This window comes from Zingiber officinale, chromosome 4A (assembly GCF_018446385.1).
Source record: "Zingiber officinale cultivar Zhangliang chromosome 4A, Zo_v1.1, whole genome shotgun sequence".
NCBI lineage: Eukaryota > Viridiplantae > Streptophyta > Magnoliopsida > Zingiberales > Zingiberaceae > Zingiber > Zingiber officinale.
Window position 1 is genome coordinate 85,794,625 of NC_055992.1, and position 17,443 is coordinate 85,812,067.

The 17,443-nt window shown below is 31.8% G+C and overlaps 1 protein-coding gene across 1 annotated transcript; it reads right to left on the reverse strand.

Moving 5' to 3' along the window:
- Nucleotides 1-1,519: 1,519 nt before the first annotated feature.
- Nucleotides 1,520-16,573, reverse strand: LOC121970065 (3-hydroxyisobutyryl-CoA hydrolase-like protein 2, mitochondrial). The gene is made up of 15 exons (XM_042520472.1): nucleotides 16,200-16,573; nucleotides 11,690-11,805; nucleotides 11,535-11,615; nucleotides 11,390-11,458; nucleotides 11,196-11,259; nucleotides 8,057-8,136; nucleotides 7,294-7,377; nucleotides 6,965-7,049; nucleotides 6,452-6,537; nucleotides 6,247-6,368; nucleotides 3,259-3,319; nucleotides 2,235-2,333; nucleotides 2,052-2,153; nucleotides 1,946-1,987; nucleotides 1,520-1,859 (listed from the first exon to the last, which is right to left on the reverse strand). The coding sequence occupies exons 2-15, from the start codon at nucleotides 11,801-11,803 to the stop codon at nucleotides 1,740-1,742; spliced, it is 1,209 nt and encodes a 402-aa protein (XP_042376406.1). The 5' UTR covers nucleotides 11,804-11,805; nucleotides 16,200-16,573; the 3' UTR covers nucleotides 1,520-1,739.
- Nucleotides 16,574-17,443: the final 870 nt, after the last annotated feature.

Sequence of the window (17,443 nt, forward strand, 5' to 3'; positions counted from 1 at the left end):
CAAGTGGATTTTAGAACTTCTCAACTTCTTTGGAGATTAAATCAAAATCTCTTCCTTTCTTCTTCGTACCTAATAAACCACTGTGCCATGACATGATATCTTAACCACAAGGCCACAACAATAATAGAGGAGGAAGATGATACAAGTGACTATTTTCATTGGCCTTCCCGTTATAAATGTCTTTTTAGAATTTTCTCAAAGTTTTAGAGAGTAAATTTATGAAAGAGAGTCTTGGTATAACAAAAAAATTATTATTATATGACTTGATAGTTATATGGTGAAGCCGGATTGAATAGTGATATTTTAGAGGCTGATTTTCAAAAAAAAAATTAGAGAAAACATAAAAAATCGCCAAACATGAATTAAAAAGTCATCGCTATTTAGATTTAACCAATATTATGGATTCAAAGTAAAAGATAATGTCCTGACATAAATTAAATAAAGATTTAAATAGTCTTAAAAATTTTATGATTTAAAAATGAAAATAACTTTAACAAAAAGATAAAAATTATTCTAAGTCTCCTAAAAGGCTTTACACTATAATTGTTGGGTCAAAAATTAAATCATTACGGGTTACACTTATAACAAATGTAAATTTCTGAACAAACTTTAATTTGATATATTAAATATCTTAAGATTCAATCTGAGTTACAATTTATGACCTTTCAAAGCTCGGAAACTCCTAGTATCATATATGGTCACAAGTTCAAATTGTAAAAATAATTTTTTACAATGTAAAATAAAATTGTAATTTGACCTTTCTTTGAAATTCTATATTGTTTTTTTTAGAGAATAAATTTATACTTTAGGAAAAATTTTAAAAATATATCAAATTTCAATTATTTTACTTACGTATAAATAAGTAATTAAAGAAGGCTCCCTTTTTTATTCCTAATTTATGTTTAATCCTTTTGAGACTGATAGCCATCACAAGAAGTGATGGCGATGCTAATTGAGTTGCCAACCCATGAGATAATGTGGACAAATCACTTAGGTGAATGTTTCTTTTGAAATAAATATTCAACATCATTGATATAGACAAATCACAATTTAATTCAAAATCGCCCATCACTATCAAGATGAGGAGGAATCTTTTGTGTATAAAACCACAAGTAACATTCAATGGAGTTGGAATTGAAAAAGTAATTGAGTATTTAACTTTTTATCTTTAATTAAAATTCAGTTTTAAAAAGCATGAACTTATAAAGAGTACTTAGAATTCTCTATTGATTTTTGTTTATTTCTAACTAAATCAAAATCTTACATAAAAGTTCAAATGGAAACAAATTTAACTTATTTATTTTTCAATCTAGAAAAGCTGCTTAATTTTTTATAGCAGTGAAGAAATTTTGGCTACTTTCAGAAAGGAAATGTGTGTTTTTTCAAAGTTAAGACTTCTTTGTGGACTATCTTTCACTAACCCACTCAAAGAAAATTTGCCTATAACCTTTGAAATGATATCTAACAATAAAGTGTTCTCCAATCATCCTGTTGAAGATCTTAAGGAAATGAGACTATGTTTAGAAGGTGAAGGTAAAGATTTATAAAAATGCAGATCTCATAGCAATACTAAGATTTTGGTTCGTTACATGCCCAAAATCATCAATTTCACTTCAAAGCAAAATAAGGCGCTGAAAATCATGTTAGCGCCAGACGCCTGTTATGAACAGGCATTTCGTGTTCAAACACTGGCTTTGCGAGCTGTGTCCAGCACACTGAAACCATTTTCGATCACGGAATCAAATGAAGGCTTCACGCAAGTGTGTAGGTAGCTTTAGTTCAGAGTCCAATTCGCCGAGAGGTGAGAAGTAATGATCAACCATGTCTTCTGATACTTTGTCCAATGTCGGGGGATCCCACTGCAATGTACATGGTTACAATCATGGAAATGGCAAAAAAAACCATATGAAAATCGAACTATGCAAAGCATTACTGTGGTGGATACCTTGGGGGTGAAGTCTTTGTCGACCAGCCGTGCTCGGACACCCTATACACACAACACATGACTCAGGGACATACTAGAATATACTCCCCGGAGATGAGTTCATTACCTCAAGGAAGTCGTGAGAAAGTGGTTTTGAGATCCCATGATGAGACATTCTGTACTCTCGAACAAGGCATTCATCTAGAGTCTGAAACCGACCTTCTCTTATCTAATAAATAATAGAAGGAAATATCAGACCAGAATAACAAATTGCGCCGCATTAATTCTAGCATGAGGCTCTAGAGCTTACAGATCGTAAGGCAACTTTTAAACTCAAAGGAGAAGCTTCTTTCAGTTTCTTTAATGCAACAATACACCATTCTTGCTTTGATCTGGCTGCCTCAATCTCCTATGTATGACAAACGAGTAACAAATAATATTGCATCAGTCTAATTCGCAAGGCCAAGTAGTGGTTGAGATTGTCACTTGACATTGTTTCAACTTTGTGAGAATATGAACTAGAGATATAATTCACTGAAATACATACCTGAAATTGATTGGAGATTGGTCAGATGAACATTGCAATAGATAATAGAGAACTTTTAAAAGAACAGCTTCTCAGTTAATTGCTGCCAAGCTGATTGGAAGGTTAGCGAGTGTAATTAATGGTTCTATAATGGTCAGGGGTTGATTCTCAAGAACTGACGACCTAGGGTTTATCCCACCATGCGTCTAACACTTATTTACCTCCCTCAATATCCGTGGGGCCAGCACTAGGAGGGTCATAAAAATAACGGATCTATCTTTTTTTTATATAAAGTTTATGGAAGAGAAACACTGCTTGCTAAAATATCTAGTAAGTCCAATGGGCGTAAAAGAAGGTTGAGTAAGGTTTTGGTTGAAGAATGAGACAGGTAAAGTGAAGGTTTTGTACACGTTACAGTGCAATACAAAGAAAGCTCTCTAATGTTTTCTTGAATAGCATGCTTTAAATAAAAGCAATGGTAGAAACAAAGAACTAAAAACAAAAATTGTGATTGAAAGTTGGGGATAAACACAGGTAACTAAGAATGCATCTATTGAAAATTAAAAGATAATATTTTAAAAAACTCATTTCAGAGAGGAAGATAATGAAGGGACTGAGAAGATGCAGAGTTTGCATTCTCAAAAAAACATGCGGTTCAGATATCATACTTTAGGGTCAAAATTGCTCCTAGAGCCTGACACTTGTTTTACTAATAACTGAACCGTCATGCCAAGTAACATGGTAGTAGCATGGACAAATTTATCACTAAAGAAACTACAGAGGTCAAACAGATTGTGGGAAGGCTCACCAAAGCATCCAAAATCTCTTCAACTGTTTCATGGCCAAAACATTTATCTATCAACTCCAACCTGCACAGGGGGGAGAATTCAACTTAACAAAATTCAGTTGATTAAAATATTTTGCATGCTATAGATGAAGGTATCTGGCAAAAGTACCAGCATGGACATATTGTAAAAAAAGGACTCAATAATAAACATAAATAAGAATGAATGACAAAAAATATACATTATATACCAAAAAGGTAAAATAAAAGCTTATACATTACACACCTCATTGTTTTATGCAGGTTGTACCTCACTAAATATTATATGCAAGCAACTTTCATGAGAATTTTGTGCTTGAAAACGATGCAAGTAACTACTAACTAGGAATCTGCATGTTTGTTAACATAGGTTGATACCAATATAGAACACCTAAGTTTCACCTATCAGCAAAGACCGATCAAGTCTTTCCAAAGAAATTCATTATTTCACAAGGACCATCAAAGAAATATAAGAAAACTCAAGATTCAAAATCATTACCAACAAATAAATTAGATTTGACTAGGTGTAAAGGATTGTCATTTAGTCAAATAGATAGCGAAGATAAATGAAATTTGCTGAAATTTGAATGAATTAGGTTTATTGAAAAAACTCAAGGATTTAGTGAACTTTTTCAGAACCCTAATGCACATGAGAGGGCAAGAGTCTTTCTTCATGCAAAGTTTTTTTTTTGTTAGTATAAACAGACACTAGCTAGATCAAGTGTCTCAATTATCTTTCTTGCAAAGTTAATTGAGAGAAATCATTGTTAATTGGAAGAAAAATCCAATAAACTTGATTCGAGGGTGAGTTAGGTCCAAACAAAGCTCTATAGTATAAACTATTAAACAATTATCTAATTTTATCAAATAATTTAATAATATAAACTATCAAATAACTTCATAGTAAAAAAAATTTTTTTTAACATTTATTGTAGTAAATTTTGATTCTTTATTATTTATTATGATTTTTTTTATTACTTTCATATTAATTGATATGATTTATTATTTATTAATAATTTAATATATGTACATTTATACTTTATATGAGTAATCTACTATTACCAACTAGTTTGATGTATCAAATAATAAAAATAAGATGATATTAATAACTTTTTCGTATGATAATAATATGTCATTACTAATATTATGATAATAACTTGTATTACTAATCTAACCTTACTAGTCCTAATATTTACCATTTAAAATGCATGTTAATTATATAGCATATGATGAAACATAATGTATAGCCTTAATATGATTGAACATAATTTGCTCACACATGAATTTTTTTTCTTTTTCTAAACAATTTTGATTTTCCACTGATCCAATATGATTGATATTTAGGTTTTTTGACTATCTGTTCCACAATATTTAGCCTTTTGCCTTTTACCATTCAACCGTGATACCACTATCAATTTTGGTAAAAGACACCCTAAAGTGAGCAATACTATTAAACATTTTTTGTCTATGCAACTTCAAATCAGCGTTTTCACCAGTAAACCAATTTGGCAGTTTTTTTCACAGCCACAAAAGGAAAGGCATTCTTAGAGGTAGATCATCAAGCACAAACTTCATCCATATGACTAAGTAATGATCAAACGGCATTCTCGTAAGGTAGAAGAAAGGGTCTAAAATCAAGAGCACCCCATGCAATATGTATTTACAGTGTTCCAGCGTTGCCGCTACAGGTATTGAACCATGCTAAAAATGGCTTCACGATGTATAATAATAGTTCTATCACTGTGGTCTCTGCAGCCAGATTTTACATGCCAAGGTAGGATCTCATTAGTAACAAAAAAGACAGCATAAAGTACAGACCTCTACTATTACCTAGCCCGTAAAAGGCCTAAAAGCAAAGCCAATTCATGAAACAATTGACAAGCTGTTTATATAAGTGATGGTTCTACAAACTCACATATTTGCAGCTAGTTTTCTGTTGAAGTCAACTTTTTGAGTGGCTGTGGTAATGATTTCATGAATAATTAACTAAACAAAGTAATGTAGAGTTCTATAACTTCTTCAATGTTATTGAATTTCTAAACTAACTTCAACTTCTTTTCCTTGTTTTTAACAGTTTGCTTATTTTTATGCTCATTTTAGGCCAATTTTGTTGCCAGGACCAATAGAGTGGGCTTTGTATATGGCCTGTTTTAGCTTGAATGGAGCAATTTTCAGCAACAGATGCAGGAGCCAACATGGCATATAAACCTTAAACAACTCAAAGATGAGCAGATAAGTAAACTCTTGAACACATTATGAGCAGTTACGAATGTTCCAAGGCTCCAACACGTAAAGCTTTAGGCCCCAAGATCATGGTGATATTTTAACCCAATATGCCTCCAATCCTCAGCCTCTGAGGAATCCAAGAGGCTGAAATAGAAGACAGTTGTCCATATAGTCACAGCTTTAGCACTCTATTGATTATACCAATTTAATATGTTACAGTAAAGTTATTACGTGTCAAGGCAGGACTTTCTATTTCATAGGAATAACATGTTAATCAAAGCAAAAAAAAAAAAGAGAGCTCATCACGATATATTTGCCGCCGCCATTATTCAAAAACAATTTTGAACTGACAAGAACAGCTCCAATTTGCTTTGAAGTTATACCTATCCACCAAGCATTTTGATTTGTACTAGATAACTTTGCCATGCAATGCTGACAGAGCAAAGCGGCTAGTTATTTTCAGTTGTGCTGCTAGATGGGCACACAGTAAATATTAACTTTGCTTGGACCATCTCTAATCCACAATGGCACAAATGTAAAAGGATCTGGTCCAACACCTAAAACCCCCAAGCAATGGAAAAGTACAATGCACAGAAACTAATACATTGCAACACATGAGACTTTCTTTGGAAGAAACATGAGAATTGAACAAGGTGATGACAGACAGGTACACTGTAAGAAAACCATGCAAATGATCAATTAGATTGGTTTTTTAAAAGATTAAGTAACCACTTGAGGACAAAATACCTGTTAACAATGCTGTTTTTATCTGGATAGACAATATCACCAAAAGTTGCAAGGGAAGCATCTATCGTTGAAGGATCATCAGTGACCAACTTAGCAAGCCGTTCATCCAGCCAATTAAGCCTCTATCACCAAGAAAGAAGTTACATAGTAAGGAAACCGAAAAGTTTGTAAAGATAAGTTTGCAAACTGGATCAAAGAAACACACAGCACTCATTGTATAGTGTGTAGCAAGGCCAACTGCAAGCATATCAATTCCATTAAGTCTTTCACCTGTCAATGCCAAATATTCCCCTACAGAAAGATAATAACCAGAATGTGTTTACTCTTAGGGGGGGAAAAGACAAATGGAAATAATTGGTCAAGAAAGATCCCAAAGAATGTAATAAAATTGAAAGACCACAATGCCTATAGGCTGGGATACCAACTTTGCCAGATATCTAAATGCACAGGATATCCATGATCACATAAACTCTAGTAACCTCCACTTTATCTAGATTCTTGTGTAAGAAGAAACCCATGGAGGCCTAAATTATAAACTACATTGCCATAAAATCAAATAAGCTATATAGTATGACAATCACAAAAAAGGTATTTGTAACACCAGCTATGAGCAGCAAAAAAGGCAGTGTAAAGCATTCAGAAATTGGCAGAGTGAACGTACATAGAGGATAAAAGACTTGTTATGCAACATGAGTGTAACATAGTAAAACACTCATACCTATATAACCAGTTAGATGTGACAGGTAGAAGGAAGCTCCAGCATCAGGATGGAAGCCTATGTGAATTTCTGGTGTAGAAAAAATCTGAAATTGTTCAGGGAAGTTGTTACTCATTGCAAAAAAAAAATGTAATAAGCCGCTAAAAACAGTTGATCGTGACTATCAAATGTTAGGTCCCCAATATTTGTCTCAGCAAATGGATCTTTAATTGTCTTTTAATGTGCAAGGAAAATCAAACAACCAGCTTATCTTAAAAACTAAAAAAAGGAAATTAAAAATGGCTCACAACCCAGTAAGTATCATTATTTCAAGAACATAGAACTCATACAGTCTTATCTGTTGCAACACGAAATGTCCCAGGAAAGGAGATTCCTGCTCCTCCCCCCATGGTAATACCATCTAGGATAGCCACCTGCGTGAAATGTTAAACACCAAAACTCTTAAACGAGAAAATACTAATATGGAAAAATATAGAACAAAAGAAAGTATGACGAGATATACAGGAATAAAGGAATGGGGAAAGAACAAATTTTATATGTGAAACATTACATACACAAAACATTGTAAGGAAACAAGTGTACTATCATCATGACAACCTATTGGCAGACAAATTATCAAATAGTGCAGTAGTTGAGGTTAAGCAAATAAAAAAGATTAAACAAATAAATCAAATATAAACTAAACTATGATCATGTAAAAGATCTTAAGGATCTGACAGGGTTCTAGTTACCTTTAAAATTACCTAATTCTCTAGAATGAAACAACACCTCAGAAAATAACTAATATAGCAGAAGTAGATGAAGTGAACATTTTTTTGAACTTTTCTTCACATGTTAGATTAGCAAAGTTCAAAGAGTTTTATATAACCAAATACTAGAGAGATAAATCTAATCTTCTACCTTAACAACATTTAAACCAAGCATCTGATTTTGGGGTCAGAAAAAAAAATATATTGGTCTATAATGTTTGCAATAAGAACACCAATGCTCCCATTTCCAAACCTAAACATTTATGAGAAGCAAAGAGCAAACTTAAATATATCTAGATGCGAAATGACAATAAAACTTTGAAGAGTTTCAGGTCACACTCACGTGAGGCTTTAAATAAGTCCCTAAAATGTAAATAAACATGTATAGATTCCTGAAGAAGTCCTTGCAATCTTCCACCTTGCCTGCATGAGAAAGCTAAAATGTCACAGGAAAACCACAGTAACTAGCCAAATAAATTGTCAATATAACAATTTAAAAATTGATGGATATGCTCAGACACAGAATTAAAGAAAAATCCAACAGCCAATGTTTCCACCAATATAAGGAATGGAGAGTAAGATAGAACCATTAAACAGGTTATATCTTAGTTTGTATATTACAAGTGTTAAAAGCCACATGCACCTTAAGGTGCTAAAGTCTTTTGCTAATTAAAATTGCTAGGGGAACGGACGGACCAAGAGGAAAATGGGAAATGATATGCATATTCTATAAATTAGCTGATTCAAAAATAGTTGAGTAAAACATGGCTTAACAATTATAATAAATCAATTGTGAATTAATTAAATAAGTAAATTTAAGTTGGTCATTAATATTTATGTATAGTAGATATTATTAAACAATAAGTACTAAACTATGAAACTAATGTATTCGAATTCAAATTCACTACACAATATAATTCATTCGTTATAATAGCAATACATATTTATAATTAATAAATTAAATGATATTATATTTATTTAAACATATTAATATAATACATATTATTCATAACTTATTTATCTTAATAGTTATGTTTCATGTGTGGGAATCATGAGTGTGCATCCAAGTGTCCAAAACTGTCTTGTTTAAAACTTTTCACACGACTAGTGGAGATATACAGTGTCAATATCCAACACGTGCATGGAAAGAGTAGATGAATAGTTCTATTTTCATAGCTTGATAGTTTTCAACTATCACTTAATAACTTAAATATAGGTTAATTATTATTAATCTTAAACTAAAACCATCAATGAAAAAGTTATAGTGTTGGTACCATCTCATGCTATGTCGGTCTTATTTTGGTACTTACTAATTTAATCATTAATAATAATAATAATAATAATAATAATAATCAATTTTTTATAATTAATTGGTTACTTAATAATTAATTAAATTATTATATTCATGTTCTTATATTTATATTTGTTGATTAATTTAATCACCTCACTCTTTATATTAAATATGCTTACAGCCAATTAAGTTTTAATTTTTAACTTTAGTCATTTGTAAATTATATAATATATTCATGTCCTTATATTTATATTTGTGGATTAATTTAATCACCTCACTCTTTATATTAAATATGCTTAGAACAATTAAGCTTTAATTTTTAACTTTAGTCATTTGTAAATTATATACTTTATTTGTTTCATAATAATTTACACTTATAATATATCCAACTTTTGCAGGAAATCAGTAGAATAAGCAACAAGAAAATGAGAACTTAGTACTCTATAAACTAGGGCATATTTTGCCTTTAAATTTTATAGCATTGAAGCAATTTTAAATTTAAAGCTTCATTATTCAATATGTAATTTTGTATAAATTAATGTATACACTTTAAGAAATTGTGTATGAAATTTATTTTATTAGCATTTAATAAAATAAATTATGCATTACTTATCAATTTGCTTCATTGTTTCATGTATGTATTCTGTTTGATAAAACTTTGGGATGAAATGAGATAATTTAAAATTGGCCTATAAATAGATTTTAATTTGGTTTTATTTTTTCTATTAATTATAATTATTATAGTGGATAAAAAATAAAGAGATACAAAATTTTTCAAATGTTAAAATATTATACTTAAATTAAATTAAAAATCTTATAACTAAATTTATTTAATTTTATAAATATAAAATTTCTAGAAAAAAAATCAAGTAGAATTCGACTCAATCAAATTTGCAAATTTTAGAGTAAAATCAAATTTAAATTTGAAATTTTTTTATACTTCAATTTGAATTGGATAGAGTTTTAAAAAAAAATAATTTTATCAATTTTATCCATTGTACTTATCATGTAAAACAAATAAAAAATAGTGAAAGTAAATACATATATTTTTTAATTTAATTAATAATTTTTTATTTAATCAAAGCATCATCAAATCCTTATTTTTTCATCACTCACTCACACAATCTTTAAACATCAAAAATAGAACATAAACAAATCTTTGTTGAGCATAGTCACTAAACGTTATCCTATCTAAAGATTTTGCATTTTAAATTATTTTTAAAAAAAAATAGTGACTTATTCAACTAAATCAAACTAATAATTTAAGTATTAGAGATCAAGTGAAAGCCAATTTAAGATTTGGTGAATTGTATCGAGTAGAGATAAGTGGGTTCAAACAAGACTCGATTTGGATTTATTTTGGTTTTGGTCAATTTAAAACCGAACAAGTTTTAAGCTTCCCCTCCACTCTTCCCTCCAACACCAACAACAACACCAACACCAATAATTGGTACCGCCAATGCCAACCTAATACCTGGTACTCCTCTCTTCTTTCCCTCTCCCTCTCTAATTTCCATCATTTGCCTCTCTTTCTCTCCTCTCCTACTTTCACTCCATTGATTTCTCTTCTCTTCCCTCCCTCTATTTCCATTGCATCATTGTATCGGAGTCGTCTCGATATCATTCAGCAAGTGGAACAATAAATTCCACCCATGCTAACCAGCACAGCTCAGCACTAGAAATCATGTTGAAAGTCACATTAGGCATTGACAACCAATGTTAAAAATGTCTGAACAACTACTAATATTATTGAACTTTTAATATTATACCTATGTCAATGAACAATTGTTGATATCTTGTTGTGGTGCTACTGAAGTTTCAAAAAGGAAACAAAAGTATGACATGTTATTGTCTTGTTTCCTTCTTTCTGCTCTCTTTGAATGTCTTGCAGTATCCTACTTTTACTTCCCAGTCATAAGCACTAATTTTTTTTGATTATGTTGTTTTTCTCTTGCCACCCCTACATGCTTGGCAGAAGGAGACAAAACAAATATGAAGCTTTTTAAGGTGTTAATCTTATTTAGCTACTGATATACAGGCTCCCAACCTGGAAGACTATTCGCTCTATGACAAATTCTCTCTTCCTTGTTATGTTATTGTCATATCATACCAACACCTCACCAGTGTAGATGCTTTCAAAGTTCCATGCCTACCATATATCATTTGAGGATGATCCAAACCAAGGGCATACCTTCATTAATTAAGTGATAAAGAGTAACAACATCACCACCAGCACAAAATGCTCTGCCACTGCCCTTCAGAAATCAAAAGGGCATGTAAGTTTCAGTTCTGACGATAAATACTTAAATTTCTTAGGCAAGAAAGTCCATAATAATAAACAATAAAGTTTTCCAGAAAGATGGTCCGATGTAAGCAAGAACTCACTTTCATGATAACAAACCCAATATCTGGGTTATCCTCCCAAGACTCATATAGTTTCTTCAACCGAGTTGCCTGCGGAATAGAATAGAACAACTAACTTTAACCTCGCCCCAGAAATAGAATGAACATAAACACACTAGAAAATTACCATATTGGTTGTGAGGGCATTGAGATTAGAAGGCCGGTTGAGGATGGCAGCACGAGCACTTGCCTTACCCTCCACAAGCACCTGAAATCCAGCAATAGGAACCTAGAGAAGATGTCAAAACGAGAGTAAAAACAAAGTTAATGATGGAGGCTGACCTCCTTATGGGGTTGATTGTCATGGGTAGAAATGGGTCGTGTCGTAGTAAAGAGAGGACGGTAGATGGTGGAGATGGACCTCCGGACTTGCGCAAGGGCTTTGAATCGTTGCATATCTGCAAGGTATAATGATTAACTCATCCATCGCTTAGAGTCCCAAAAGCAAACGACAAGACATGATCTATTTATTTATGGCTCTGAACAAGATTTTTATTGATGATCTATATTTTTAGGCCCGCTATGAAGAAAGAAAGCCAGCTTGAAGAACCACTGTAAATAAATTAACTTAATCAAGCGATCAAGGTTATAAATGCACTAATGTTTGTAAACGAGCTAAACATGACTCAACAAGAGCTCATTTACTTTGATTCAGTATTAAAAAAAATAACGTGAAACAGATTTTTAACTTGGCAAAATAAATAAACAAGTTTGAACACTATGAGCAAGAGCAAAGGTAGGTGAAAGAAAACGGGATCAATTAACCCCATGTAATACTTGAAAGGACAAAGGTTCAAATCAAAATTACCAAAACTCTATTTAACGCACTCAAAAGCATTTTTGGCATATTTTTTCTTCCAAAACTGACATGTTTTAAGCTATCAAGGTGATTTTCAAAAACATATTGAGGGATGAAAACGTGATTATTATAAACAGAATATCATACTAATGACTTCATAAGAATGTTAGGTAATCCAAGCAACTAACTTTGAGTTAAAAGGTCAAAAATGACTTTGATATCCCAAAATAGGGCATTCTAGAAAGAAAATTTACATCATAATGTTTCTGGAATATCAGATATAGTGTTTGATCATTTTAAGTTCAAAAGCCCCACTGGTGACTTTTAAAAATTGCCTTGATGATACAAAATATATTATTTATTGAAGGAAATATATCAAAATATTTTGTTTGTAGCCAAAAAGAGAAATTTGGTTTATTTGAGTTCATAAGATCAATCATGATTAGTTAAGAGATCAAAACTAGTTTTGACATAAACACACCAAATTAAGGGGGCGTTTGGTTAAATGATGGGAATGACTATGGATATGGGTTTGATAGTAGGGTGGAATGGAAATAGGAATAGAAATGAAACCCATCAAGTTATATGGGTTTGGTTGATTCCCATAAATCTAGTAATCATTCCCAAACCCACAATCCAAACACTATCTTTTGCTATCATTTCATTCCCTCATTCCCAAACCCATCAACCAAACACCCCCTAAGAGTATTTTGGTTAAATGAGAGTGAAAAAATATTATGATTTGAACATTTTGAAAATTGAAGGCATGATTCCTGAGTACATAAATTTCCAAATGTCTTGTTTAGAAAATCTGCTCCCATTTTAAGGCTCTACAACTGAATTTGAGAAAGGAGTGTCAAACAAACTCTAGGAACCATTATAAACAGTTTCAAATTATCATGTAAAGTTATGGAATTATAAACAAACTCTAGGAATTCATGAGGGGATACATGAAGCTACATCCAAGCCATTAGAGGAGCCCTCTAGCTGTTCCCAAGTTATGGAGCACTTGTTGAAATTCTGATTGTTGGTTTAGCAGTAGTGGTGATGTTTTCACACTTTTACAAGATTATGATATATACTTTATGAATTTCTCTTAGTGCCTTCTTAGATTAGGCACCTTATCTATTTGATATGATCCTAGTGCAGGCAAGCACAATGCTACCTACTTGTTTGAACTCTTTGTTTATGGACAATATAGCGAAACATGTTTGCATAGTTAGGGCATTAAATGGTCTCCTATTTACCTATTAATATGGACATGGAAAGGAAAGTTGGAAATATCTCCAAATGTTTTTATGGTAGTGGAAAAGAATGTCTTCTTAGAGCTTGATGGATATTTCCTTGATCTCTATTTGAAGAGTGTTGTGTAGTCCACTAGCACAATTTACTGAATCACTCTATGCAAGAACCATACGGTGGATTGCTCTTTCAAAACAATGGAATTGCGCATTAGATTATCTATTCTCTTGATACACATGCTACATATACATCACGATAGAGGAATTCTAGTTGTGAATACACAAGGATAGTAGTAGCATAACTATGGTAGAAATGCATCATCAGAGGATGTCTATTGTCTCCATACCTATGAAAACCATATAGCCATTGAGAACCCACCCCCACCCCACCCTCCACCCATACACACAGATAGTTTGCATTAAATGGATAACTTCTGGATTACTAAAGTTAGGTGAACAAACTTTGAGATGACAAGATATATGCAAAATATCCATGAATTTTGAATTATCACTTAACACCAATTCAAATGACCCATGCAGCCTAGAAATGATTTGAGCATCCTCGTAGGATGACAAATTGATGGGAAGAAAATTATCTAATGATGATTCTGTCTAAGGAAGTAATGGTAACTGACAAGATAGATCAAGTATGATAAGACTGGATGCAAAATGCGCTTACTCATTGTGGAAGACATGGAAACCACCCAGAGCACTAAGCCAATTGAAAAGATGTTAAGAGTGAATGAACTCAATCAAGGCAGGGAAGGATGATGGATTCTTTCTATGGATTTTATTAAATTATATTAGAAAATTGATATAATCCATTGAAATTTGATCAAATTGAGAGTGAATATGGATGAAATGGAGTCAAATTTAATCTCTGCTTGATTCTTAGAGAACTCGAAGAGGAATGAGAGAAAGTCTTTGTCGCTTTTAAATTTCTTAACTTTGTTATAGCTCAATATTCACCAAAGAATCATGCATTAAACCTTGTTATTAGGGTTGTAAATGAATCAAACATTCATGAACAAGCTTAGTTTTTAGCTTGGTACGAGCGTGTTTATATCATTCAATATGCAAAAGGACAATTATATGAACAAGCTTTTACAACTTATTAAACTAAATGAACAATCATGAACACATACACGTTCAACTCATTAATATTGGACAACATCCAAGAATAAAGCTTGTGAACTATGTTCATCAACAACAACCAAACAAACTTGTAATATCAAGTTCACTAATCAACCAAATAAGCTTCAACCAAACAAATTTTAAAATGTAAAAAATTCAAAGAATCACAAATTAAGAGTTCAATAATATCCAAACAAACCAAGCTCAAGCTAAAAAAACAAGTGAAGTTTGAAACTATTTCAACAACTCGGTTCATTTTAGGCTCGGATTGACTTGGTTAGCTTATTAAACAAGTTTGAACATCATAAATCTTAGTTCATCTTGGCTCGTGCATAGGCCTGCTTGCTATCGTTCATTGGAATTAACAACTCATTCATCTTTCTCTCCCTCACCATTCATTGAGGAAGGTTATTATGGGTCAAGGGAAGTTATTGCAGATGGGATATTGTGGATCAAGAGTGAATGCAATAAATTCATTTGATCAACAATAATCCCAAATTTGTCAATTCTTCAAAATTGATTTGAATAAAGTATGTAACCCAATTAAATCCTATGCAATTATATATGAAATAATAACACTTATTTAAAAATAATAACAATGTAACATATTGAGCTATCTATACTAATGATTTTAATAATGTTTATAATATATTTTTATTATTTATTATTTATATTAATAAATATGACATTATTTGCATGTTGAATTATTAAAAATTAAATGTGTAATGACATATAAACACTATGTTTAAGATTATAAAACACCAATTGTAATTTCCATGTGAAATAATATTATTATACCTGCTTCAGCTCTAGCATCAAACAAGTGGCAACAAGAATTGATCTACTGGAAGAGGGAGTTTAAATTTGTGACTCTCCAACATTGACAACCCCATGTCATAGAATAGTGTGAAGAGAAGATAATCTAATGGCGAAATGATCCAACAGTGGATGGAATTGAAAGACCTGTTGCCAAGAATTCAAGAAAGATGTGGATCTCAATCTCGCTTGGGATCAAGGATTGCATGAAGTTGATGAACATGTAAAAGAGTTAACAAGAGCAAGATTGAAAATTGGAGACATTAAGCATGGAAAGGAGAGACTACAAGAAGGGAAAAGAACTACAAAAAGATCCGACATATGATGAGGGTTGCCACCAAAGACAATGGGCTGGGTATACACAACTTCCCAAAATACCAGAACTCAACCCCTTTTAATTAAAAGGGTATCCACACAAAATACCTAGCTAAATTTGGTAAAAGATTACCCGAACCCTCCTGTTTATTTAAATAGAGCACCTGCCAGGTATTCAATCCTACCAAATGTCAAGTTGGATAGTTCCAGATACCGGAACAAACTGGTACCCAATTAAATGGAGCAACGGACCAGACACAGAGAGTAAACTTAGCTCAAGAATCATAATGACTCGCAAAGATAAGAAACCTAACTGATCTAACTATTCATTTTTCACTGTAGAAAATCTAATCAACATAAGAATTTTTTTATCCAGAAATCCAAGCATCTAAGCCAAAAAAGATCCTTCTTCCAAAAAATCATAAAATGTTTGATTAAAATGTTTTAAAGAATATATATATTCCTAAAAAAAAAATATTTTTTTCACCTGATCCTGTTTCCACGGAGTTGAAGAAGGAGAACTACGTCGTCGGAGAGAATAGGGTTGAGGCTATAGCGGCTGGAGGAAACTGGATGTTGTGTGAGAGAGACTGGACTGCAAGTGAGACCGATCCTTCTGCGATATCAAGGAGGAGGAACGGCCTGCAATATCGGAGAGGAAGACTGACCTGCGGGAGAGAATACGATGGCCCACAGAGGGCGGCCGCTGAGAGGGGATAGACTGTGTGGTAAAGAAGAGGACTGAATGTGGGAGAAGTGCCTGGACGGCAGACGAAGTCGGCGACCGCCGGCAGCGTGAGGAAGAGGGAAGGGTCAGCGCAGGAGAGTGAGGAATGCGGCTGCGCTTCGGGCGAACATGCGCGAGCATTAAATAGGATAATTACTTAAATAGCCCTGTATTCTTTTTTTTTATTATATATAAAAAGCTCAAATCATATATAATTTATTATAAATTCAACCTCATTTAATTAAAATTAGAATTATAATCACTTGTTTCATTCGACCTAAATTAATTCGATTGGTATAAATTTTAAATTAATTGAGAAAAAATCATACTCAATTAGATAAAAAATATATTCAATTCTAATTAACTGAAATTGAATTTAAGATGAATTATATTTTCTTTTAGATTTTTTATCTATAAAACATAATGAGAGTTCAGTTCTCAAAATGGAAAAAATATATTTAATTTAATAAAAAATTATATATATTAGATTCTAATTAAATATGTTAAATTTAAGAGGAATTATACCTTCTTTTAAAATTTTTATATTTGAGAGCAAATTAGATAAATCAGTGTACATTAAAGAGTTAAAAGGGAGTTGAAGTAAAGAAAAATTTATAGGTAGAGAGTAAGGATAAATTTTTTTTTTTTTTTTTTTTTTTTTTTTTTTTTTTTTTTTTGTAGGATTGAGGATAAAGTTGAATTTGATGTTAGAAAATTTATGGCAGTTTACCGGAATGACGAGGAGAAGAAATTAAATCTATAAATTTAAGTTAATAAATCTCTTTAATTAAAATAAAAAACATAATAAATAAATAAATAAAAAGTCGCCTTAAATATAACTCAATTTAGTTGGAAGGGGAGTTTTTATTATTAGTTTTGATAGCGTTGTTGAAATCATTTATGCTTATTATAAATATATTGGCAACTATAAAACATATATATTATTGAGAAAATGACTTGTTATTTTATGGTCGAGTGCAGCTATATTTTTTTGATATGTTAAT